The 27,137-nt window shown below is 37.1% G+C and overlaps 1 protein-coding gene across 2 annotated transcripts in view; it reads right to left on the minus strand.

Annotated features, from left to right (window-relative positions):
* Window positions 1–1,119: 1,119 nt before the first annotated feature.
* Window positions 1,120–27,137, minus strand: part of LOC146003821 (acyl-CoA Delta-9 desaturase-like) — a 127,706-nt gene continuing 101,688 nt past the window's right edge. For both annotated transcript variants that reach the window (XM_083142244.1, XM_083142243.1), the window contains exons 2-6: window positions 25,389–25,603; window positions 21,422–21,552; window positions 15,980–16,185; window positions 9,606–9,791; window positions 1,120–3,866 (exon numbers count right to left, since the gene is read on the minus strand). In XM_083142244.1, the coding sequence (XP_082998370.1) occupies window positions 3,590–3,866; window positions 9,606–9,791; window positions 15,980–16,185; window positions 21,422–21,552; window positions 25,389–25,587 (999 nt within the window). In that variant the 5' untranslated portion in view covers window positions 25,588–25,603 and the 3' untranslated portion in view covers window positions 1,120–3,589. The remainder of the gene's footprint in view (window positions 3,867–9,605; window positions 9,792–15,979; window positions 16,186–21,421; window positions 21,553–25,388; window positions 25,604–27,137) is intronic.

Genomic DNA, 27,137 nt, shown 5'->3' on the forward strand with positions numbered 1-27,137 from the left:
GTTATACAATGTATGTTACCAACATAAATTTCGTGACCTTAGCTGTACGTTAGTGTTGCTTTTGTGAATGTGCATGCTTGTTCCAAGTTGTGGTATGCAGCAAAAGCTCTTCCGATGTGGGAAGTACGGAGTGCCATTAACTGGTTTGTTTGGGCAAAACGTATGCTCAGGGTAGAACATGATACTCCTTGCTTACCTGCAAATTGCGGAGGTCTGACCTTGACTTAATACCGAATACAATAGTTACGCTGAAACTGACATCGCAACGTTGGTTTATCATCCAAACAGAATGACGAGTGTGATAATAAGAAACATTCTGCAAATAACTGAACTAGCTAGCATCAACCGTCCATGTCGCTAGTATACCACGTCAATGTAAGCATTTGCGAGAATCAATAGTTGTACTTTGTTACCAAATGTTTTTTTTTTTCTGGACATACTTCATATCTCTCTCTCTCTCTCTCTCTCTCTCTCTCAAAAACATTTTAATCTCTGTCTTGTTTCCTTTACCTTTCATTTCATTTCTCTAGTACCTTTAACTTCTCCTTCTATCTCCTTGTTTTTGTTACTTTCCTTTTAATATCTCTTTTTCTTCTTTTCATGTATCTCTCTACTTTCTTTAACTTCCCCTTTCATATCTCTCTCTCTCTCTTTCTAATATCTTTCACTTCCCTTTTAATTCTCTCTCTCTCTAGTACCTTTTACCTCCGTTTTCATCTCTCTTTTGTTTCTTTGACTTCCATTTTATTTTATTTCTACCTTGCTTTCTCTCCTTTCTATCTCTGTGCGCCCCTTCCCTTTCACACACACATACACCCATTCGCTTTTAATGCACACTGCGTAATAATAGCAATTGCGTATTTTGACTTGAAATTACATAATAAAAAAATACTGTATGGTTTTTGACCTTACATTTTTGTTTTCTACATACTATTTTATTTAGTTTGTGTATTCTTATTTTCAAATGTTAAATATGTTATGCACAATTTTAATTACTGTTCTCAATGCTTATTTCGTTGACAGAGAATACATTCATTTTAGCATATACGCCAAACACTATATTGTAAAGACACTGTGTGAGAATAATAAACACAATGAATATTTTAAAATATATATTTATTCAACTCACTCGTATTTTTCTATTAAGCACACATACAACACATGAACAATATTTTTTTTACACATTTTACATTTTAAAGCTTCAAAACATTGAATTAACATGAATATTACATAATACTATGTCAGAGTCCTCTAACGTGAAAAAGACGCTAAAATTATCAAGAACAGTCTCTCACTACATTAGTTTGCCGTAATCATTCCTATAGTATAAAAAGACTAATTTAATTTATTGGTGTCCATTTAACTCTTACTTTCCTGTCAAACAGAAATATTTTTATATTACTCTTATTTGCTTTACATATTATACGTTATACACATTTTTCTGGTATTGTATATGTATACGTACGCGCATCAATATCGCACAAAATTAGCACTATGAGTATTATATATTCTTTAATGTATCAAAGTCGTGGAATGGAAGCAAGTTATTCATTTTTAGAACTTGTACTCTTCCATGTAGCTAGCAGTGAATTTGAGACATCTAAAAGGAGAACTTTTGATTTAAATTGTTCTATTTTCTTAAAAATCTCTACGTAGGTTTTATAATTTCCTATTGTACACTTGAGTATTGTTTCACTTAAATCAAAATAATGGAATTGCTGTAATAATTTTCGAACAAACGTTTTCTCCACCTTATATATACAGGTGAGTTTTCACTATGAGTTAGCAGTATGGCCTTTGTAAAGTGTACGGTAGAGTATAATATGTGTGTAGTACAATATGTGTATGTATAGCATATGAGTTTAATGGTATATGCATTTAATATATGACATTCGTAACGTTAGTTTACTTCAGAAAACCCGTCCTAACACACATATTTCATATGAACTTTTATTATGTATTAGAATATGAAAGTATGATACTGACGATATTCACTATTTATAGTTTGAATATATTGTGATATTGCGGATACCAAGTTTGACATGTTTGATTTGATTATGTTTATAGTTGATATCTTTGATAAACTTCCTTGAGCAACCATCAGACAGGCCGTATTAGAAAAACAGTATATACAAAATAACAATTTCTATCACGAAATGTTGTTGCCCTGAGTGTCATATTGACATGACAGAGAATGTTTAGTTGGCATTTATAATTTATAACAGCAGCTCTTTTCCTGTAATCAATAATTTCACTATTTTGAAACATTGAATAAAGTTCATTAGTTGGATGGTCATTGCGAGTAAATGTAATACCAACAATGTAACATCTGGCATGATGAGAACATGTTCGAGCCGAATCATTAAATATTTTGCTCTTCAAATGATCACGAAACGCTTTAATGGTAACTTGCTTTTTTTCTCTTGACGTCCCTAAGTGTTGTACATTTATACTTGCAGATTATTTATAACTATGATTATGAAAGGATGATCATGGTGATAATGATGGATGAAGTTAAAACGACTTATACCACAGTCGAGACCTTTAAGGAAAATAGTGATTCCACCTAAGCTAAAAATGGTCAAGGCAAAACTGCAGAAATTACAGCCAATGCGAAAATGTAGACATAGCCCCAGAGTATATCCTTCAGAAAACAGCACCAATTTTCTTATTTTAATTAGCCCTGCATAACCCTGTTAAGAAATGGTTAGGTCGAAGCTGACTTCATGAATTGAGCTAGCAAAGTTAGGATACGACTCGTAGTAGTTAGTCACACTGTTCTATGTGCTATCTGTATGCAAGATAATCACCCAACAGTTTCTTTTTAAGTTTTGAACCTTTGTTTATGTCAGTTCAGGATGCAAATTCATGAACTCCTCATAGTTTTCGATGCAATAGAAAGCACCCTTGAACACCAAAATGAATCAGCTACCAAAGCAGAATGTTCTATTTTCTTTGGGATATAATTGTTAAGCTTGGTCATGTGATAATGAGAAGTACTGACTGACTAATATAAAGTTGAGAACTTTTGCAAGAGGTATGATAGAGTGAAAAGGTAATCATAGTGTATTATCATGAACAATTCTAGATTGCGACTTTAAATGTTCAGTTTGGTTTACCATTCTGAACCAAGGAGTGAATTAGGAGCTTGAAACTTTCTTGATAGAAAACGATGAACAGGTATTCTTTTGATTAGAGATAGAGATGTGATTAACGTTACCTATGGTGTTACCTATCGAAAGATCCAACTTTCAGACAGAACTCACCAGGTTGACAATCCGAGATAACCTCTTCAACATGAAAAAACGAGTTGTTTGAGAGGGAGTCCTTCACTGAGGATGTAACTTATGGGACCATTAGTGTGAACCTGATTTACGGACTGAATTAAGGATGGAGCATGGGTAGCAAAAGTTTCATCGCGTCTTCCCAACTTGAACTATGCATCTCCTACATTGAGGATAGAAAACAATTTCTAGTTTGATTTCAATCCTGAAATAAGGGTCGTGTGGGATTAAACTAAGAAGTTCCTCTAGGGCTAAGACAGTTCATGCCACGGAATGGCTTCGATTCCTAACTCCTTCCCCAATCATCACTGGCACTTCGCAGACTCTTCCTCGCTCACTTCAGGATGACTCCCATCTCCAGTCCTCAGGATCTTACTCCTGACAACCTCAGGAGAGACGGTCTTCAGGTCGTAGGCCCAACCAATCATCGCGAAGAAGTCGATGAACGCTGTTGAAAAGTTGTACCTGTAGTTGCCCAACTCTGCCGCCTTATAGTCCCAGGGGAAGGCATGGTGGTAGTTATGCCATCCCTCTCCCCATGATGCCACCGATACGAAGATGTTCTCCGTTGGCTGGATGTACCTGAAAAATAAAAGCCATTGAGTCTTGGTCTCCAACCAATTGGTTTATATGAAGTAAGGATATGTAAGAATTTGGAAAATAGTCTACGTGGACAATGCAAACTGAAGGAAAATAGTCTACGTAGGTAATGCGAACTGCAGGAAAATAGTAGGCAATGCAAACTGCAGAAAAATAGTGTACGTATAGGCAATGCGAACTAAAGGAAAATAGTCTAAGTAGGCAATGGAAACTGAAGGAAAATAGTCTAAGTAGGCAATGAAAACTGAAGGAAAATAGTCTAAGTAGGCAATGAAAACTGAAGGAAAATAGTCTAAGTAGTCAATGAAAACTGAAGGAAAATAGTCTAAGTAGGCAATGAAAACTGAAGGAAAATAGTCTAAGTAGGCAATGAAAACTGAAGGAAAATAGTCTAAGTAGGCAATGAAAACTGAAGGAAAATAGTCTAAGTAGGCAATGAAAACTGAAGGAAAATAGTCTAAGTAGGCAATGAAAACTGAAGGAAAATAGTCTAAGTAGGCAATGAAAACTGAAGGAAAATAGTCTAAGTAGGCAATGAAAACTGAAGGAAAATAGTCTAAGTAGGCAATGAAAACTGAAGGAAAATAGTCTAAGTAGGCAATGAAAACTGAAGGAAAATAGTCTAAGTAGTCAATGAAAACTGAAGGAAAATAGTCTAAGTAGGCAATGAAAACTGAAGGAAAATAGTCTAAGTAGGCAATGAAAACTGAAGGAAAATAGTCTAAGTAGGCAATGAAAACTGAAGGAAAATAGTCTAAGTAGGCAATGAAAACTGAAGGAAAATAGTCTAAGTAGGCAATGAAAACTGAAGGAAAATAGTCTAAGTAGGCAATGAAAACTGAAGGAAAATAGTCTAAGTAATAGTGTAGAGATTGCAAATAAAAAGATAAATACAATAAATTGTAATGATATAGTAATATGGTATATAAAAATAAAATATAATTACATTTATTATGTAATATATGTGCCTAAATACATAAAATAAATTATATATTCTACGTTATATGGATCTGAAACTTGATCCCTTACATGGAGAGAGGAACATAAATTAAGAGTATTTGAAAATAAGATCCTTAGGACAATATTTGGACCTAAAAGGGATGAGCAGACAGACAAGTGAGTGGAGAAGGTTACATATTTTAGAACTACATAATTTGTATTCATTTCCAGTTATTATTAGAATAATTAAATGAAGAAGACCTAGGTGGGCAGACCATGTGGCACGAATGGGAGAGGAAAGAAGAGTTTACGGGATTCTTGTTGGGAAACCTGATGGTAAGAGACCTGTAGGAAGGCCAAGACGAAGATGGAGGGACAACGTTGAGATGGACCTAAAGGAAATCGGTAGGGATGGAAAAGAGTATACAGATCTTGCTCAGGATAGGGACAGATGGAAGGCCTGTGTTGCTGCAGCCATGGTCCTTCAGGTTTAAGAAGCCTAGAGAGTTGTTAGTTACGTTAATGCAGGGGATAACCAACCTCATATTGCAACCAGGCACTTTGAACTTGTCCAACATTTCTCACAATATCTCTGTACATTACCAAGAAATTTCCTCACAACTGCCTTGAATGCTTCCCAATGCATTTTTCTGAATTTTGTCTTGTTGAAATCGTCATCAATCATCAGCTTACGAATTTGCGGTCCGTCAAATACACCTTCTCAGACTTTGGCTTGTGAACTTATGCATGAAGGAAATTTCATGCATAAGAATTGAATACATGAGCCACTTTTGTTTAGTGTCTTACAAACTGTTTCACAATGACATTTATTTATGTGTAATTGGGGAAGGTTCTGACGATCTACTAGACTCGCTTTTGTAACATTTCTGGACCCTGGTTTCAGTTCCTCTCTTTTAGGCCCATATACAATATTCCAATGTTTTTCTCTGGCCCTACTGTCCCACTCACACATGAAACAGGGAAATTTCGTGTTTCCTCCCTGTTGTTCCAGTAATAATCCAATTACTTTAAGATCACCGCATATTTGCCATTGATGCTCCTGGTACTTTATTTTGGCCAGAACTAACTTCAATGTTTCACATGACTCAGCTAATGATGTAGAATGTGCAAAGAGCAATGGATGCTAATTTATTTCCATTGCATACCAAACCGGTTTTAAGGCTTCGTTTGCAGGAGTCGATAAAAAAACGCCAGGAACTGGGATCATGTGCTTCCTCTCCTAACTGTTGCACAAGATTAGAGATATCGGTACAAAATACCAGTTGATCTTCTTGTGTGTAGTACTACCGAAAATGTCAGGATTTCTATACCAAGAAAATGTAACATCAGGAGCCAAGAGATCCTTCTCGTGTAGTCTCTAGCCAAGTAATTCACTCTTTTCTTCAGTGAGCTCTACGTCGCGTACCAAATCATTCAACTCAGGTTTCGTAAATAGTTTCGGTGAAGTGCCTTAACTCTTCTGTTTCGGGATATATTTCATCACATGAGGAACTGCTTTCATATTCATTGTCACTTCTGGTTTGTTTAGGTACTGGCAAGCATAGGCGTAACTTGGCGAGGGCAAGAGAGGGTACTTGCCCCCCCCCCCCAAATTTTTGGGTTTATTAAAATTTACAAGTTATGGAGTCCGAGGAGCAAAGTAATAAAGAGTAATATTTGTAATTTCGCAAACGTCACAGTTATTTAGCAAATAATCCAGGACGATGTTTTTATTGGATGGAAAACTTTTCGAATCTCTTCCCCCAAAGTTAAGCCCTAGGATTGATTCTACCCCCTCTAAATTAGGCCCAGTTTGATTCTGCCCCCTCAAAATTAGGCTCCAAGTTTGATTCTGACCCCTCAAAATTAGGCCCAAGTTTGATTCTGACCCCTCAAAATTAGGTCCAGTTTGATTCTGCCCCCTCTAAATTAGGCCGTTTAATTCTGCCCCTCTAAATTAGGCCCTGTATAATTCTGCCCCCTCTAAATTAGATCCAGTTTGATTCTGCCCCCTCTAAATTAAGCCCAAGTTTGATTCTGATCCCTCAAAATTAGGCCCCAAGTTTGATTCTGCCCCTCTAAATTAGGACCAAGTTTGATTCTGACCCCTCAAAATTAGGCCCCAAGTTTGATTCTGCCCCCTCTAAATTAGGCCCAAATTTGATTCTGCCCCCTCTAAATTAGGCCCAAGTTTTATTCTGCCCCCTCTAAATTAGGCCACAAATTTGATTCTGCCCCCTCTAAATTACGCCCAGTTTAATTCTGCCCCTCTAAATTAGGCCCCAAGTTTGATTCTGCCCCCTCTAAATTAGGCTGTTTAATTCTGTCCCTCTAAATTAGGCCCTAAGTTTGATTCTGCCCCCTCTAAATTAGACCCAGTTTAATTCTGCCCCCTCAAAATTAGGCCCCAAGTTTGATTCTCTCCCCTTAAAATTAGGTCCATTTTGATTCTGCCCCCTCAAAGTTAGGTTCCAATTTACGCCCATGCAGAATAGGCCTCTTACCTGATGGCAGATCGGGATATTTATTTCCTTTCCTTCTTTGTTGTAACCAGTAACTTGTGACAAACAAAAAATAACATTTCTTATGACGATTTTTCTGTTCGCGCCAGACCATAGGTACTGAGAAAGGCACTGTTGAAACACAAATGTTTCAACAGTGCCATCATATCTAATGTATTTCTCATTTCATTCAAGATCTTCGTTCATATTCAGAGTAATATGTGCGGTAGTATTACTACGCTGCGCATATAATGTAGCTATATAAAAAGAAAAAAAACTTACATTGTGAAACAACTGGACGTGATACGCAAAAACTGTTGTTATTTTTGGATTTAGGTCATTGATGTCTTCTTGAATCACCTATTTTCATTTTTACCGCAGAACCATTGCAGGCTAGTGCGTTTGCGGATTCTCAGCATATCCTTTAAATGTTCACCTTTTGTCTTCTAAAAGGGATTTCTGTATTACTAAGTTCAGTAATTGTGAGCTTTGTTTGTGTATTTTTTGATGTGAGCCATTTGTGAAGGAAAATCCCTATCGTTTATTTGGTATTTTTTCTTTCATTTCAGAATCTATTATTACTGACCTTGAAAACGTAAATAGAGATCATCCGGCCATCCATATTATTCAGATAACCGTATAATGCGGATAAGGACTATTTAGGGAGGGTCTAGGAGTCCGGACCCCACCCCTTACCAAATATTATAATTAAATAATGTAAATATACTTGTTTAGCATTTGTTATTAGCCGATGGTTATTTCCGCCGAACTTATTGGAAGGCGAGGATTATATTGGGATTATACGGCTTTGAATGACATTAATTACTACTTATATGCATAAAATGTTAATCAGGAACATTACATTGGCGTCAACTGGATCTAACATTCTTTCTTTGCTATTCAATAAATATTCAATTCCTTAATATTGCCGATCTAAACTATATGTAAGCTCTGTAATGCTGTGATCTAAGGTCTGAATTTTTCCGGCCTTGTCCCCGCATAAAGCGCCTCTGGGGCTCACCCAGCCTCAAATCAATTGGTACCTGGGGGCAACCCTGGAGTGGGGGTAAAGGTGGTCGGGCAGGATGCTGATCACATTATCCAAACTATGGCCGAGATCAAGAATATGTGGAGCTCTATCTCCACATCACCCGATATGCCTTCATGGCATGTATGCATATGCACAGGGGCACCTTTACCTTTAGATGAAAAGGTCTAAATATGGGCCCCCCTTTATATGTTGTCATTTTCGGAGGAAAAAAATTAATATATCAAGCACCTGCCTTTAAAATGCATATATATGAAATATATACTTAAATGTAATAGCATGCTAAAGTATAGAAGGTCTCAATTTTTAAAAAGAAAAAGCAATTTCCAAAAAATGGTAAAATGATGTATTTCAAAATTGTGGTCTAAGTAAGGGCTACTAGTGTCAATATCACAAAAAGCAATTAAAATTTTAAAAACCAGTCATTTATCGCTAAAACATTATAAAATTCATATTTATGAATAATCTGTTGTTGTGAAAATCACGCGGAATGGGAAAAATCGAAATTAAGAAAAATTTCCAAGTATGTGTTGAAAATGTGATCTCAACATTAGACCTTATGTCATGGCTCATATTTAGAATATCACGCTATTTTTCTCCTTCAATTCATTTTCGCTCTCTGTAGTACATATTTCACAAACAAATCATGGCATTATAAAAGTCTACATTTGTTTTTATGTACCGCTAATATCATAACCTGTACAAAGCAGATGAGAATTCAGAAAACTCTGAGTTAAAACATACCTGCAAAATGTTTTCGGAGGTCGCAATTCTATAACAGGGTCCAAGGCCGAAACTAACCACCACTTTCTCTTGCGAATTGGCGCCGCAACCTTTGTCCTTGACAGATAACCAGTTTCAATAGCCTCTGCCAGGTTGCAGCACCCGGGAGCGCTGATAACTCAAAAACCCATATTTAAACCTTCGCCCAAATTTAGACCTTCTCCTCTATATGTCTATTCTTACACAGTATCTTTACCTATTCATGTAATAAAAGTACAATATAAATTAATTTACACAATTAATTAAATATAAATATAATTATTTTAATTTTAACAATTCTAGAATTATTATTATTTTTCCACTTGGTTCAGACCCCCTCGAAATATATTTCTAGGTACGTGCCTGAATTGAGATATTCAGATATCCGAAACGGATATCCTACCTTAGACAGCTCCCATCCGCCAGTTAGGGGATGGGCTGCGACCTCACATTTCTTAAAAGCAGACTTACTTGTCGTATGGCCTGTTCCCCCACAAATGCGCCGCACTGTTGACGGAAAAAGCGATGTTGAGAGTGGCCACGTAGCGGAAGAATCCTGGGATCATTGTTGACACGATAATGTCCTCGTCCCACATGAAGAACGGAAGAAGGATAGGAACGGCCAGCCACCATATGAAGCCAACAAGGAAATAGAAGCTGCAAAAGAAAATCACAGTTTTAGTAATGTAAGGGGCATTTCACGGAAAGTAGTTCTACTCCACGTAAATGACAAAATGAATCAATCTTCATTAGGGTTTAAAAACATGTGAATGCACATAATTTGCATGTTTCATAAAGAAAAATGATTAGCATCTGCTTCCTTTATGCTTCACAGATAAATTAAGATAAACTATGCTACATTGCTAAAGCGTCACACAGGCACGGAACCCAAGGTGATCGTTGGGCTCAAGCCCCTACCCGAAATCCTACAAATATCTAATTTAAATAGTGTAATTAATTTTACTTCCTTAGCAAGCAGTATTAAACATCTTGTATAATAAGTTGTAATGTACTGAGAAATTCATCTTCAGGGATCCTACCCCCCTCCCTTTATCGCCTTTAGATGGCGGATGCTGATAAGGGATGAGCCCCCCCCACCGAAATAAAACTCTGGCTGCGGGCCCGGTGTTACACACGTAACACATCTTCATTAATGCTTTATGCATTTAGGCTATGTCATCATACTCAAGTTTTTTTCGTTAAGAGACACCACACAGTAATTCACAATTCTCTGAAAAAGTTCATCATGAATATTTTAGTCTAGAACCTTGCTCTTTATGTCTGAATGTCACACACGCAACACTGGAATGCCCCAAAACACATTCCATTGTCACTTTCGGTACACCCAGATTACATTTTTGTCATTAAAGTAACTATTGTACTGATCATTAAGCAACATTTTTCTTACAGTTTCTGTGCAGTGAATTATGAAGGTAAACGCTGTTGATTAGACATAGCTACCCTTAAAATACTTTGCCAGATAAGTGAACAATTTTGTCACGGGTGGGACAGATAAAACACTGCCTCTTTACTTAATAAGAAATATATTTTAATTTCTGTGAATTGTCAAATGATGAAAAATAAATTATTTAAGACAAGGAAATTTGACCTGTTAATATTCTAGTGGAGTTGAAGGGGAAATGTAACAATTAAAGGAGAAAGGCAACAGTCAAAAGGGAAATGCAACAGTTAAAGGGGAAATGCAACAGTTAAAGGGGAAATGCAACAGTTAAAGGGGAAATGCAACAGTTAAAAGGGAAATGCAACAGTTAAAAGGGAAATGCAACAGTTAAAGGGGAAATGCAACAGTTAAAAGGGAAATGTAACAGTTAAATGGGAAATGTAACAGATAAAGGGGAAATGCAACAGTTAAAAGGGAAATGCAACAGTTAAAGGGGAAATGCAACAGTTAAAAGGGAAATGTAACAGTTAAAGGGGAAATGCAACAGATAAAGGGGAAATGCAACAGATAAAGGGGAAATGCAACAGTTAAAAGGGAAATGCAACAGTTAAAGGGGAAATGCAACAGTTAAAAGGGAAATGTAACAGTTAAATGGGAAATGCAACAGTTAAAGGGGAAATGTAACAGATAAAGGGGAAATGCAACAGTTAAAGGGGAAATGCAACAGTTAAAAGGGAAATGTAACAGTTAAATGGGAAATGTAACAGTTAAAAGGGAAATGCAACAGTTAAATGGGAAATGCAACAGTTAAAAGTGAAATGCAACAGTTAAAAGGGAAATGCAACAGTTAAAGGAGAAATGCAACAGTTAAAAGGGAAATGTAACAATTAAAGGGGAAATGTAACAGTTAAATGGGAAATGTAACAGTTAAACGGGAAATGCAACAGATAAAGGGGAAATGCAACAGTTAAAAGGGAAATGTAACAGTTAAAGGGGAAATGCAACAGATAAAGGGGAAATGCAACAGTTAAAAGGGAAATGCAACAGTTAAACGGGAAATGTAACAGTTAAAGGGGAATGTAACAGTTAAATGGGAAATGTAACAGTTAAAGGCGAAATGCAACAGTTAAATGGGAAATGCAACAGTTAAAAGGGAAATGCAACAGTTAAAAGGGAAATGCAACAGTTAAAGGGGAAATGTAACAATTAAAGGGGAAATGCAACAGTTAAAGGGGAAATGTAACAGTTAAATGGGAAATGTAACAGTTAAATGGGAAATGTAACAGTTAAATGGGAAATGCAACAGATAAAGGGGAAATGCAACAGTTAAAGGGGAAATGCAACAGTTAAAAGGGAAATGCAACAGTTAAAAGGGAAATGTAACAGTTAAAGGGGAAATGTAACAGTTAAATGGGAAATGTAACAGTTAAAGGGGAAATGCAACACTTAAAGGGGAAATGCAACAGTTAAAAGGGAAATGCAACAGTTAAAGGGGAAATGTAACAGATAAAGGGGAAATGTAACAATTAAAGGAGAAATGTAACAATTAAAGGGGAAATGTAACAGTTAAATGGGAAATGTAACAGTTAAATGGGAAATGGAACAGTTAAAGGGGAAATGCAACAGTTAAAAGGGAAATGCAACAGTTAAATGGGAAATGTAACAGTTAAATGGGAAATGCAACAGTTAAATGGGAAATGTAACAGTTAAAGGGGAAATGTAACAGTTAAATGGGAAATGTAACAGTTAAAGGGGAATTGCAACAGATAAAGGGGTAATGCAACAGTTAAAGGGGAAATGCAACAGTTAAAAGGGAAATGCAACAGTTAAATGGGAAATGTAACAGTTAAAGGGGAAATGTAACAGTAAAAGGGGAAATGTAACAGTTAAATGGGAAATGTAACAGTTAAAGGGGAAATGCAACAGATAAAGGGGAAATGCAACAGTTAAAGGGGAAATGCAACAGTTAAAAGGGAAATGCAACAGTTAAACGGGAAATGTAACAGTTAAAGGGGAAATGTAACAGTTAAATGGGAAATGTAACAGTTAAAGGGGAAATGCAACAGATAAAGGGGAAATGCAACAGTTAAAGGGGAAATGCAACAGTTAAAAGGGAAATGCAACAGTTAAAGGGGAAATGTAACAATTAAAGGGGAAATGTAACAGTTAAATGGGAAATGTAACAGTTAAATGGGAAATGTAACAGTTAAAGGGGAAATGCAACAGTTAAAAGGGAAATGCAACAGATTAAGGGGAAATGCAACAGTTAAAAGGGAAATCCAACAGTTAAAGGGGAAATGCAACAGTGAAAAGGGAAATGTAACAGTTAAAAGGGAAATGCAACAGATAAAAGGGAAATGCAACAGTTAAAGGGGAAATGCAACAGTTAAAAGGGAAATGCAACAGATAAAAGGGAAATGTAACAGTTAAATGGGAAATGTAACAGTTCAAGGGGAAATGCAACAGTTAAAAGGGAAATGCAACAGATAAAGGGGAAATGCAACAGTTAAAGGGAAAATGCAACAGTTAAAAAGGAAATGCAACAGTTAAATGGGAAATGTAACAGTTAAAGGGGAAATGTAACAGTTAAAGGGGAAATGCAACAGATAAAGTTGAAATGCAACAGTTAAAGGGGAAATGCAACAGTTAAAAGGAAAATGCAACAGTTAAAAGGGAAATGCAACAGTTAAAGGGGAAATGTAACAGTTAATGGGGAAATGTAACAGTTAAAGGGGAAATGTAACAGTTAAATGGGAAATGTAACAGTTAAATGGGAAATGTAACAGTTAAATGGGAAATGCAACAGATAAAGGGGAAATGCAACAGTTAAAAGGGAAATGCAACAGTTAAAAGGGAAATGCAACAGTTAAATGGGAAATGTAACAGTTAAAGGGGAAATGTAACAGGTAATTGGGAAATGTAACAGTTAAAGGGGAAATGCAACAGATAAAGGGGAAATGCAACAGTTAAAGGGGAAATGTAACAATTAAAGGGGAAATGTAACAGTTAAAGGGGAAATTAATTGTTTTTTGGTGTCACGGGTGGGACATAATACAAAACAAAAGTAAGTCAAAATATATAACTTAATTATGTATAATATTCAAATTCTTATCCAAATGAGAATTCTAGATTGTTGACTCACAAGATAGAATAAATGCAACAGTTAAAAGGGAAATGCAACAGTTAAAAGGGAAATGCAACAGTTAAACGGGAAATGTAACAGTTAAAGGGGAAATGTAACATTTAAAGGGGAAATGTAACAATTAAAGGGGAAATGTAACAATTAAAGGGGAAATGTAACAGTTAAAGGGGAAATTAATTGTTTTTTGGTGTCACGGGTGGGACATAATACAAAACAAAAGTAAGTCAAAATATATAACTTAATTATGTATAATATTCAAATTCTTATCCAAATGAGAATTCTAGATTGTTGACTCACAAGATAGAATAAGGTTACAGCATTTCATTTAATTTCATAAACTGTGATTCAGCGGCACTTTGACATAGAATGCCCCAATATATTAAGATAATTCTCTTTCAGTAAAAGTTTGAAACTCAGTGAAAAATCACGTTAAAGTATTAAAGTTACCAACGTAATAATTATTCTAAATTAATGAGAATACAAGAATATTGAGTTATATTTCTGAACATATCCGACGCATCTCCGGGAGGCTATCAGATTTGAGTCCCATCCCCCCCCCCCTCCACGAAATAGTCTTACATCATTTTTTTTTAGTATTCGCATTTATTTGCAGACAATAATTTTATACAAATTTATGCATAAATTTGGAAACATTATAATAATAATTTTCTGTGAATATTGAGTGACTAAATAGAAAAAATCCTAGGCTGTGCAAGAAAGTTTCAAAGTTTCTTTTTTATCTTTTCTTTTGTTTAAGTTAATCTCTTCACAATAAAATCTGAGGTGGTAGATAAAACTAACTAAAAGTTGTTGCAAAATTATAATACAGTTGCACAAACACTCATTCTTTAAAGCACTTAATGTTAAAGCTACTACAAAAATATATATTCCTTTTCCGGAACGTCTGGAGTAAGAAAACGCGAACGCGTCCTGCGAGCACGTTGCGGTGTGTGCCTCGTCCAATAAACGCACAATAGGTGGCAATAACTTATAAAAAGGGGAGTAGTCAGATTTCATGTCTAGGAGCATGATCCACAAGGCTTTGCGTGATCATGTCTAATTTCGAAATCGACACATTGATATTCCAAATTCTTAGAAACTAAATCTGTTACGGTATATCCTAGAGAGAAATTTGAAAAAAGTTGTAATGTCATACATAGTATTTTTCACAATTTGAACAATTGCTCGATTTACTTCTTGAAGATACAGAAACACAACTTGTCTTGATTGGCTAAGTGGTATGACTAATTAAGTAATTTGAATAACTTTGTTGAAAAGCAACTTTCTTATCTTGACAAAATTGCATGTTATGTAAAGCGAGTGAATAACAAAACGTACCGAGTGTCGTTTAGAAGTTCTGAAAATTTCAGGATATTTGTATCACTATTCCAGATTACAAATACTAATTTTATCAGATTATGGGAAATTTTTGTGTAAGTCTACTTTTATTCTCGGATAGGCTAATCGAGTCGACCTACATTCGAACTACTGTGCAATGTGCCCTTGCAGTGGATCGAACCCGGCATCCCCTTGATTGCTACTACTACTACGGATGGACGATATCGATCGAAAATTTGATATCGCGATATATCGTCAAGAAAATATCGTCACAGACGATACGATATTTTTCCGTATCGTCTTATCTGCGATATATCATTGATATATATACATTTTTCAATGTCGCGATATATCGTCTGGACGATATTTCACCCAGCAATACCTCGTCATCGGAGACATGCTGTGAAACGTTTGGTATTGATTAGCTATGATTTCAAATATCTTACCTGTTCAAAGTTTTATAATAATATTTTGACGAAAACTGAAATTGTTTAGAAAATAATGCCTCCTCGGAAAAATGTAGGTACTTTAAATTGCAAATTTGGTAATTTTGAAGTCGAGAATTCATTTTAAACAATTAGTTATTAAAATGTGTCAATTTCACTATATTTGCTAACATTTTCTAGTAATTTTCTACGATTCAATATGCCATACGGGCCTCCCCGATAGCATAGTGGAACGTCATCGCCTTATAATCAAAGAGCTGCGGGTTCCATACCCGGTGTAGCCACATAGTGATTCGGACCCCACTTTAAACTGTACGTTCAGTCCCGATTAACCTATATGTGCATAAAGTGGGCTTAAAACAAGAACTTAAACTTATGTGCCATACATTTTGAATTAAAGTCGTGCAGTTATGAACACTGCGTGTACTTTCTGCTTACAGTGATTTGGTAGCCCCACGAAAAAGTTATCTGAAAAAGGTTTCTCTACGAGAAGGTTAGAGTTCATGATCAAACTTACTTCTTCTGGAACATAACAATAGGATTGGCTTGAAGATCGCTCATGTCAACTGTTTTCCCTTTCCTGATGACCTCTGGGTGCTTTGACATCAAAAGCCACCCTATGTGGGAGAAGAAGAACCCCCTTCTGGCGTTATGTGGGTCCCCGTCAGTCTCGCTGAATTTATGGTGAGTCCTGTGGTCCCTGCACCATTCGTAAATGCTGTTCTGTTGGGAGAAAAATGTGTGGTTTTAAACCAAGGTGGTTACATGAAGGTTAGTCAACTGCCGATAGCGAACGGTCATTGGTTAGCGAGAAATGATGTCATGTGAAGGATGTGCACAAGTATTGCTGGGCAAATTGTCCATCATTATTTTTTTCTCTTGCATCCTATATGTTTTTAAGGACTGGATTTTTATGTATGCTGGTGCAGAGATTGTGAGAAGCTTGTTTGGTATTTTGTTTTAATTCTTGAAGCTCTCACTGCGTGAAACAAAGAGAACGAACATTTTGATGGACAATTTGCTTGGTAATACTTGTGCATTTCACTCTCCGATAAGGACGGGAATGATTTTCAAACACTAACCTGCTTACAAAGTCAGTACTAAGCATGAGATCCAATAAATTTATAATCAAGCCCTACATGAAGCATATATAACTCTTTATTTACACTTCGTCGTATGAGAACCAGAGAAGTGTAACTCCAAAAATGCTGTTTTCAGTTCTGTGTAAATAAACTTCTCTGAAGAGCTCCTTATTGTAGTCAGATCGGCATATCTCCCTTTTAATCCTTAGCAGTAAGGTGGAGCCATCTATCTCCAATTTACTGACTCTTTAAGAGTTAAGCATATTCTAAAGAATACATTATGTCCTCTCTTCTGTAAATTTGAGTTACGTCTTTCTGATTCTCGACTACCTATCATTTTCAAGTATTTTATTATTCAAATAAAAGAATGACCATATTATAATTTCAACTAGCTATCTCCGCTTTATACAAGTCTTCAATGGTTACAATGTTGTATTTTTTTTTGTTCTATTGAATTAATGAGTAAGTCTTGAAGAAGCACTTAAAAAATCTCCTGTATTAAAGGACCACAGTTAATGAAACGTACAAATGATTACTCAGTAAACAAATGTATAGCGGAAAGCATATAAGCAATTTATTTTAAATAATAGTCCATTTAATATTAACACAAACATTACTTGCAATTACGATCACAATTGTTCCAACAGAACATCGCCATCTCCCGGACCGGACAGAGAAATAAATGTTCATATTTTTCATTAAATATTGATTCTCTGATCTTGATAACAGTTTCCACTAATGACAGCAGAGGCGCTGTATCAGCTCAGGTCCGCAGTGGCGACACACTGAGAAGTTATGAACTTCAACGAAGTTAGAATCAAGTTCATTTCGTAGTCAATTGAAGCTACGAATTTAACTCGGGCAGTGGCTAAGGAATAAGTCTAGGCTGTTCGGGAAAAAGCACTTGACTAAAAAAGTGCAATTTTGCAGCAGACATGTTATTTCTGCTTATTCTTTTACAAGCCGTTATTTTTTATATGTTGAAGTAGGTAATGAGAAATGAATATTGTGCAATTTTGAGACCCGGAAAAAATTGTCCCTCCCTGTAGAAAATGTTGAAGTTCAAAGTCTTACACTCCTTTTTTCATGAAAAGTGAAACATGAGTAAGTTTGAAGTGCTGTATCTTTGGAAAGCAACAATACCCCAAACATTTGTTTTGATATACTGTTAATATAAGACTGTTTCTTATATACATTCAATTGTTTTGATGGGACATTGTTGCTTTCCATTGTTATGAGGCAACAAAGAGGGTCCAATATGCAGTTTTTTCCTGTTTTCGGCCCTTAATATCTTGGTTAAGCAACAGTACCCCAAAGATTTGTTAACTGGGCATTGAAGCTCACTATTAGGACAAGCTACCTGATAGCTATAGCACATTACTTGGATATTGATGCTGTTAGCAGATATAACCCTTTGAATACTAAAAAAATGCGAAATCCGCAACTTTAGAATGAGACTTATCTCAAAACAGCATCGAGAAAAATTTAAACTAAGTATGCCATCCTGTAGCTGAATATATGTACTAATACATGGAAATAAAAAATGCTTTGGATTCTCGTCCCATTTTCGAGAAAAAAAAAGGTTTCGAAATGTTAATGTAAATTATCACACTTCCTCCTCGATCAAAAAGTGGAAAAGTACTTTCTCCTACTCTTCTTTGTTCCAAATGGAACATCCCATGTCTTTACAAGTTGTGGGACGGTTTTCGGTTTTCTCTCTTTGATGGACAGCATAGTGGTAACGTCGCATCCTTGTAATCAAGGGCTCCCGGATTTGATGCAAGGTTGAGGTACAAGTTGTTCGGATCCCACTTTGAACTGCAATTCCCCAGTCACGATAAAGGTTCCTGTGAATAAAGTTGGCTTAAAAACATAGCTCTATACAGTGGCGTACCAAGGACTTTCGAAAGGGGTAAGGACCTCAGAGGCGTCTCGTGAACGCATGCGTCAATTGTGGGAAAAAGGACAGCTTGCTCTGCGACGACATTCATGAGCATTTCTACATTCTAATTTCTTCATATAGGAGAAGTATTTATTTTACACTAGAGCGCTGAACTAAGCTTATATTACATTTCTTGGATCTGAAGTGACGCATGCATCAATTGTGGGAAAATAAATATTACTTTCTTTCACTTCAGATCCAAGAAATTTAATATAAGCTTAGTTGAGCGCTCTCGTGTAAAATAAATACTTCTCCTATATGAAGAAATTACAATGTAGAAATGCTCATTAATGTCGTCGTCGCAGAGCAAGCTGTCCTTTTTCCCACAATTGACGCATGCGCAGCATGCACCGCATGCGTTCACGAGACGCCTCGAAGGACCTATACATTTTTTTTAGTAGGCAGCCATTCTTTCCTGCCTTTGACATTCTTTCTACTGGGCCAAAGCTAGGTTATCGCCCCCCCCCCCTTTTTTTAGGGACTCCACTGTCTATATTGCGATAGGAGTATGTTTGTAAAAGATTCTGTATTATTGTTCCAAAGAAAACATAACATTCTTGTAAAAGTCTGTACATGTATCACTATCCTGCGTGAACGAGAATCCAAAATAAACCAATTTCAATTCAGGCAGACCTAAGAACGGACCTTCGTGGTGGAGTGGTTAGCACACCAGGGGTAAATGTCTGGGGATGATTGTTTGTTCTTTGCGAGTGTCGCTTCATTAATTTCATATCATCATCACGTTGGATATTTGCAGTAAGAATACTATTAAAGATGGTGGAAATATCCTAAGCCTACTTTTCCTAGGCATATTCGTGATCGGTGAAGCGACACTTACAAAGAACAAACGAAAGCAACTGTTTGTGACTCATGTGCCTTTTCCCGAATACAATTATTGGGCGGATTTTTTTTATTTGTATTAACAGATATCATACTGCATAATTCCGCAGTCAGAATCTAGTGCAGTAACATTAACCACATTTTTACGTAAAACCTGCCATCTACATGTTTATTATTTTTTTAAACGTGCCTCAAATATTACTAGTTTATTATTGTTGTTATAGAGAGACAATTGGAATTAATTGAAAACTTTCAGAAATACAGAATACACCATTTTCAAGTTTTTTGGGTCCTACATTTGTCCCCAATGTAGTAAGCTATACAGGGTGAGCATAAAGTCTTTCCCCGATTAAGAATATTTATATCTCAACTTCCACAGTAGATAAGCAAATAAAACCTATGGCAATAAGTAGTGCAATACATAGTTTTTTTCTATTTCTTTGTTTTGTCTGATTCTTATTCTCCTGTCTGATTTCATCTTCTCTTGTGTTTCAGGAAGCGTAATTTTCAGATGAAGCGACGTTTCACATATCCGGGAAAGTAAACAGACATAATGTCTAGATATGGGGGTCGGAGAACCCACATGCCGTGTTACAGCACATAAGAACAGCCCGAAAGTGAATGTTTGGTAAATTATTGGACCGTTCTTTTTCATTGAGCCTACCATTACGTCAACAGTTTACCTGGGCATGTTGAAACTTTACGTTGCGCCTCAGTTGCAGGAATTTCAACCATGGGTAGTGTTTCAACAAGTTGGTGCACCGCCACACTGGGAGCCACCGCGTTCGCCGGACATAACCCCTCTTGACCTTTTTTTATGGGTTTACGTTAAGGACACAGTGTTTAGTTCACCAGTTCCTGATATGCAAACTCTTCAGACACGAATACGGGATGCTATAGAGACGGTGACGGAAGAGATGTTGGCAAAGACATGGAGAGAAATTGAATATCGCCTAGACGTTCTAAGGGCAACAAAGGGAGCAAATGTCGAAGTGTACTGAAGTGTATACTGATAACAAAACATTATGAGTTAAGCTACAATTTACAACAAACCGCATATCTGTATGAGTTAAGCTACAATCTAGCATAGTTCTCTAGCAATAAAAGTTTGTAATCAGGGAAAGACTTCATGAATGACAAACTTCTGTTTACGTATTCCGTTATTAGTCAGTAGACTTTATTGTATATGTGTATATTATTTTACATAGGAATAACAGGCGCTTGGAGGAAAAGAATAGATTGTCGAAAGTAGAGAACAGGAACATTTCTGAATTTAGACAATTAATTTGAACGTCCAATTCAATACAAGTAATTTTATCAATCTCAAAGGTTCATGCCTCAGTTACAGGCATCTCTAAAATGAAACGCTGGTGCCATCTTTGGTTCATTTTTTAAACAAAATTTCAGCCTTCTTTATCCATTTTGAGTGTGACATTGAAGTTGGGGAAGTTGTATCATTCGCAGACCCGTGCCCAGGGGAGGGGCCATGGAGGCCATGCCCCCACCCTTGAACTATGAAATATTAAAATGTGAAGCTATAAATAAAATACGAAAATAACAAATTTTTGAAAGAAAAAAAGTCGAGATGAATGGGAACATTCGGTAGCCTTGAATAGTTACAAAACTAAAATTTTCAAATGTTGCAAACTACAGACTTCTGAAGCCTGCCTCTCCACACAACCAAAATCGATTCCCAGTCTGGACATAGGTGTTCTTTGTGTGTTTCTTCATCAATTTCATCATATCATTGCTCATCCTCATAGTCGCGATTAGACAAACTTGGCAGAAAAGGAACGCAAAATAACCTAATTCAATGATCCTCACAGATATAAGTATGAAATCTTGGTGATCATTATTTAAAGAAAGCAAGAATTAAATAAAATCGAACACTTAATAAGAACATTTCAACTATAGCATATTACACACACACACAAAGACATTTTAGGATCTGGCCCCTCCCTCAAAAGGCCTGGGTACGAGCCTGATCATACGAATACACAAATATAATTTTTACTGGACTTAGGCTTGTTCATTTTAAGATCTAGTACTATCGTTATTAAATAAATAATAAAATAAATGTAATAAAGACCCATACCTGGCCTGCTATGGAAAACGCCGTCATTAGTATAATTTCCAACGGCCATTTTGCCTTGTACGCCTTATGACACCATAGTCTATGGCCACCAGCTGTCACACCAATGCCGGAAAATATGGTTAGGAACAGAGCTGGAAAACATGACATACAATAAATATATTTGAAAACATTTATTTAAAATATATATTACAATAAAAGTATGTAACAAATATGCATTTAGAATTTCATTATACATAATTATACAGGGTGATAACAAAGTGGGCGTACATTTTCGAAACAACGATGATTATGATTGAATACTTGGTATGGACATATGCCAGATACTTTAAGAGAGAGAACATCGGTATGGACACCGTAATTTGCGTTTCAGAGCCGAAATGAAAGGGGTACGCCCACTTTGTGATCACTCTGTACGTGATACTTGGCCGCATGAATAAAACTGAGGACAGAAATTTCTCAAGATTTTGGAGCACGTATCCATTTCATTTTGAGTAAAAGGGGAAGAACTTGATTACACAGGGTGTGCTCAATTGTTACCTTGTGCTCAAATTTTAATATGAATGAAAAAGAACAAATGTATTAATTATATAGCCATGGGTATGTTGTCACCATGTCATAAAAATGTTGATATATTTCCATGAGAAGTATTTAGTTCATAAAGTATGCGATAGAGGACTCCATCCGTATTAGAATAGAACACTGTTCCAAATGAATGAAAGTCTATCAGCAATTTCCTACTAATTATATCAAGTATTGTTGTTTTAATAAGATTTCTTTGAATGCTGCATGCAGTATTTTTATAATAGATTTGAACTGAAAGTATGAAATATGACAAGTGTTGTATACCATGTAAAGAAAAGTTCAAGAATTTAATTATACCTCACTAATACTAGCGTACAGTAGAACCAGACTATCATTATATGAAATCTGTGTTACCTGACATTACAAGTTCTAAATGCTTTTTCTTTATCAATTGTTGAACTGTTTTCCATAAAGACATTTGGAGTAGCTTTTTCAATGTAATATTTATGATATCCAAATCCTCTCGTTTAGAGTCTGAAGTTAGTTGATTGAACGGACTGAAGAAAAGGCTGTTGGAAATAAAAATATAATGCGGTGAGCGGAATGTTGCGTGAGAAAGAAGTGTGTTTTGTTCAGAATGCGAAAGTATAGTTTGAATATTACAGTTTAGTGAAGTGTAAAGTACTTCTCAATGTAATTTTTAGTAACTTTTGGTCTCACCTACTCAGTTATATTTGATAAATTCAGGGCATATCTTTATATCTAAACTACATCCAACTTTTGTTCTTGATTGTACAGTCAACGACTTTAGTAGTACTGTACAATTTGATTAATTCATTTTAACGTTTGGTAAAATTAATTAGGAAAAAATACACTTTCACTGAGAAGAATCAAAGTTGCAATAGATTCTTTTTACTTTAAAAATAATCGAACAATGTCGATCGCATTGCACATTGAACGAAAATTATGTTTATACATGTAAATTGATTTCCAGTGCTACTATAGCTCTTTTCAGCTGTTACGGCGTGCGCTCTAGAAGCTGGCAGGGGAAGTGGAGAGCGGGGAAACGACCTATCCAGCGCAACGAGACAGGCCGGTTAGAGAGAGAGACTGCAGCGTTGCCAGAGTAGCGAGAAAGGGGAGTTGAAGTCAAAAGAACCATGAAATACAGACGTCCCATTGTTCGCGTATCGCCTGAGAATGCGTATTATCCCCATCTTGTGGTCAGTAGAATACCGATAAGTGTATGATATCAAGTGTATACGTTGTAGGAATTCTTTCCAACTGTACCGAATGTTAGCTAGCATTGTCCATTACAATCACTGCGTCTTTGATGTTCCTTTCGTCAAGCGTATCTAAAAACTGCAAAAAACCACTGAAAACTAATTTACATTCCTGTAGAAAACCAATGTGACTGGAACCTACGTGACAAACAATAACGCGCCCACCTTTACCCACGGGCACTTTTAAACCCCCTGTACCCTCTTTACTTTGCCAGATTTTCGTTGGGGCGTAATTCTGATGTATGTACGTTTCATCTCAATGAAATACCTATATAGGGCAAAGGTTCCTTATTTTTTAGAAGATGCATTTTTCGCAAAAACGTTACTCTGGCTGTAACTATATCGGCTCTCTCCATCAGAAATCGTCTACCGTCGTTGCTCTTTTTGTACTTGAACCCCATATACTTCAGTATCCCCCACAACGACGAAACTCCCCACTGAAAGCTTATTTGTGTATGCAAATCAACGAAAACTTGTTCAGTGTTGGATATTCACCCTTTACATAATACCCGAGGATAATTCTTCTTGTTATATCTTTATCGCAACCGTCGATTGCCTTTTTGATACTGTTCCTTTTGATTCGTTTGCGCGGTGATTCAAATGACGTGGACCCCGACTCCTCAAGACTGTCTTTGCCTTCCCTAACAATATGCTGCACAGTTCGCGTCACAATGGAACACCGAGAGTACAAATAAACGGCACATCACATGCCACATACACGTTTATCGAAGAAACAATGCAGTTAGGCAATACACGACGCAACAACAATTACTCCCACGTATGTTATTCCTACATCCCGCTCATAACAAACAGGAATCAACACTGGGGCAAAAGACCATCAGCAACGCGGTGAATTGGCAACACAGCAACGTGCAGAACGAAGTTAGCGCCTGCAGCTTCCTCCCGCGACTGCGTAACTCTCGGCTCCACCGCTAGGTGGTCTGTTCTCAGGTTGGTCAGCGGCATGTTCCCCGCTCCCCACTTCCCCTGCCAGCTTCTAGAGCGCACGACGTAAGAACTGAAAAGAGCTATAGGTGAGGCGAATGTACAGTCACGGCCACTCTTGGGTTGTAACGAATTTCATTGAGAGTAAATGAAATTGTTACAACCCAGAAGTGTCAGTGAGTGAACACGTACCGTATTTCGCGTGCAACCTGTTTTTCAGACAGTTCCATTCAGAATAAACTACTTGAAATTTCTCTCAAGAAAGTAATCAATCAGAAACGCAAGTGGCAACATTGCAAGCTCCTAAGCTCACACTCATAAAGATAATGATATAGTCCACTCGTTTACTTCGCTAACGTCGAATAACTGAAGGAAGCCGCCGCCACGAACGTGGGTGGGGTTAAACAGCGGGCGATTTGTCTTCGTCCAATCACACTCAACCTTCAGCCAATGGGCGCAGCTGTCATTCTGCTCGTCTACTCCACGTGGAGTCTCCGTCACATGACTGCGGATACGCTGTTGCCGTACTTTGCAACTTCAATGTGGAGACCGTGGGAAGGTGCTTGTGCGCGGAGGGACAAGGTGGCGTAGAGTAGATGTGTGGCAACACTGTGCGTTGAATGTGATTGTTGCAGCTGGTGGGCGCGCTCCGTGGACTGCAAAGCCAGCCGGTCGTTACCGAAGCTAGCGCGTCGACTATACCTGGTGTAACATGGTGGTTGGAGTGTGGCTAGAAAAGTGATGAACAGTAGGTAACTTAGTATACAAATGAAGATATTGGTTTTATCGGCATATTTATGAGGTATGTAGCCACTGGTGTATACAGGATTCTTTCTGAGGGGCTGGAATTGTAAATGTGGATGCAATAAAATATTGTGTATCATTTTTAACATTTGTTTTGAAAGTTGTTCAAATACAGAATGGTAATCTAGGGTAATATTAAGGGAGTTTGCAATTACTACTTTGGTTTCTCACGAGTTTCTTTTACTGCTTTGGATTTTCTCGAAATTTCTGGAGGGGCTGTAGCGCCCTCATCTCGCCCCTTGCTTCGCATACCAATGCATGTAGTGTTGTTGAGTAGTTGTTTAGAAGATATATATGACTGTCAGTAATTTCGAATATAAGCCACAGCACCTCTTCCGTCCAATTTTGGGTAAAAAGATATGCGATCTGTACCCGAGTAAATATGGTACACGGACTAAAGATTTCCAACTCACTCCAAAGGTTCGTGTACGCATGCGCAGAGGTGAACATCAAGCCGAAGCCATAAAGTCCGAAGATATGGGCCATGCCTATGATGAACACATTCGTCCATCTTATCTCCTGGCAGCTGTAGTCAGCCTTCTTTCCATCCTCTTCTCTGATTGGCGACTCCGGCGCATGATGGACGGGATTCAAAGGGCTATTTGGCGGCATTCTTTACTCTAGATACCTGAAATCAGAAACAAAGACATTTAATATTAGGAGCTTCCAAAATAAACAGTGGTTTCTACATCACACAGATATTATTAGAGTCTGATAACTTTCGGAACATCCCCTGCTGTCTAGCAAGCCTACCAAGAGTATGAGGAGATTTGTGATACGTGCTGGGTGGAGATGACGTCACTGTCTCGCTTGTTGATTGGACGTTTCGGGAATTACGACTCGCTTCGAAGCTGCATATGGCTATCGTAAAATCAAGACGATAACGAGGTGTTCGAGATTCTCGTCTCGAGACTGCAAAACAACTTGCATACTTCACATGTACCGAAATTACTTTATTAATGTGACTTGCTCACACGTACCAATGGCTTATGGCTAATTGATTTATTTATAGATAGGGCATATATTTTGTTTATCGTGACTGCAAAATTAATCCGTTAGTGGCGACCTTGAATGTGTGCACGTGGTAACATATATTCAGGATAACGTGTCATTTATTAAGTGTTCGTAGCGTCGAAACGACAAGTCAAAGACAAAATGTTACTAGGAGAAATTGTTTGCTTTCATGACCTCTGTACAAGGGTTCCACCAACTACGGCCCTCGGACCATATCAGACTCGCCAATGTTTCTTTCATGTGGCACGCTTTAGTACTGATAAACGTTTTACTTTTTTTAGAGGCAACTGTAGTCCAAGTAAAACGTAATATGACCAGTGGCGAATTGCTCAAATGATAGGATAAACCTGCATCACAAGGAGAAGGGACATCCCCTGGAATTTCTGTCCCTGGAATTTCTTAAGCAAGCGAACGAAAAGAAGCCTCTGTGCAAGTAGTGATTGGAAGGGGCTCGATCAACGAACAAGTGCGAGAGGAGAAGTGAGTGCATGGAGGGGAAAATTCGGCTGGCTTCAGCAACCAGGTATTTGCTGTGCTCCGCCATTCGCCATTCTCCATTTCAACAGATGTAAAACGTCTAGAAAACAAGAATTGTAATTTTTGGATTTGTCGATTTTGGTTACTTAGCGTCGCTTTTCTGCCATTTTTGATTAATTACGACGATGATGAAATGATTAAGCGATTCTCACAAGAACATCCACACCCTGGCCGGAATTCGAACCCGTGACCTCTGGCGTCGTAGCAGGATGGGAAGAATTTTAATTAGTGTAACTTTCCTAATTGGTAACTGTACTTATGAACATGAATTTATCTTTAAAAATGAAAATTTCGCAATTCTTTGAAGTTATCGTCCCTTGCAAAGAAGAAATAGATCATGCAATCGAGAAAAATGTATAGATATTTTGCCTTAAAAACATGTCAAGCCTTATTTGAAGCCCTCTTTATGCATATATGTGCTAATTGGGATTGAACCTACAGTTTAAAATGAAATTACAAACAGCTGTTCACTGGGACCACTTGATTACAAGCCAACATCGTTAGTCCCACGCCATCGGAGAGGCTCCATTGTAAATTTCCCAACCTCAAGTTTTTGAATTTCTTGCCTTTTGGGATTATCTTAGCCGTGTGCCAAATTGCAACTTTCCATG

This window comes from Lepisma saccharinum, chromosome 20 (assembly GCF_977018435.1).
Source record: "Lepisma saccharinum chromosome 20, izLepSacc3.1, whole genome shotgun sequence".
Classification (NCBI taxonomy): Eukaryota; Metazoa; Arthropoda; class Insecta; order Zygentoma; family Lepismatidae; genus Lepisma; species Lepisma saccharinum.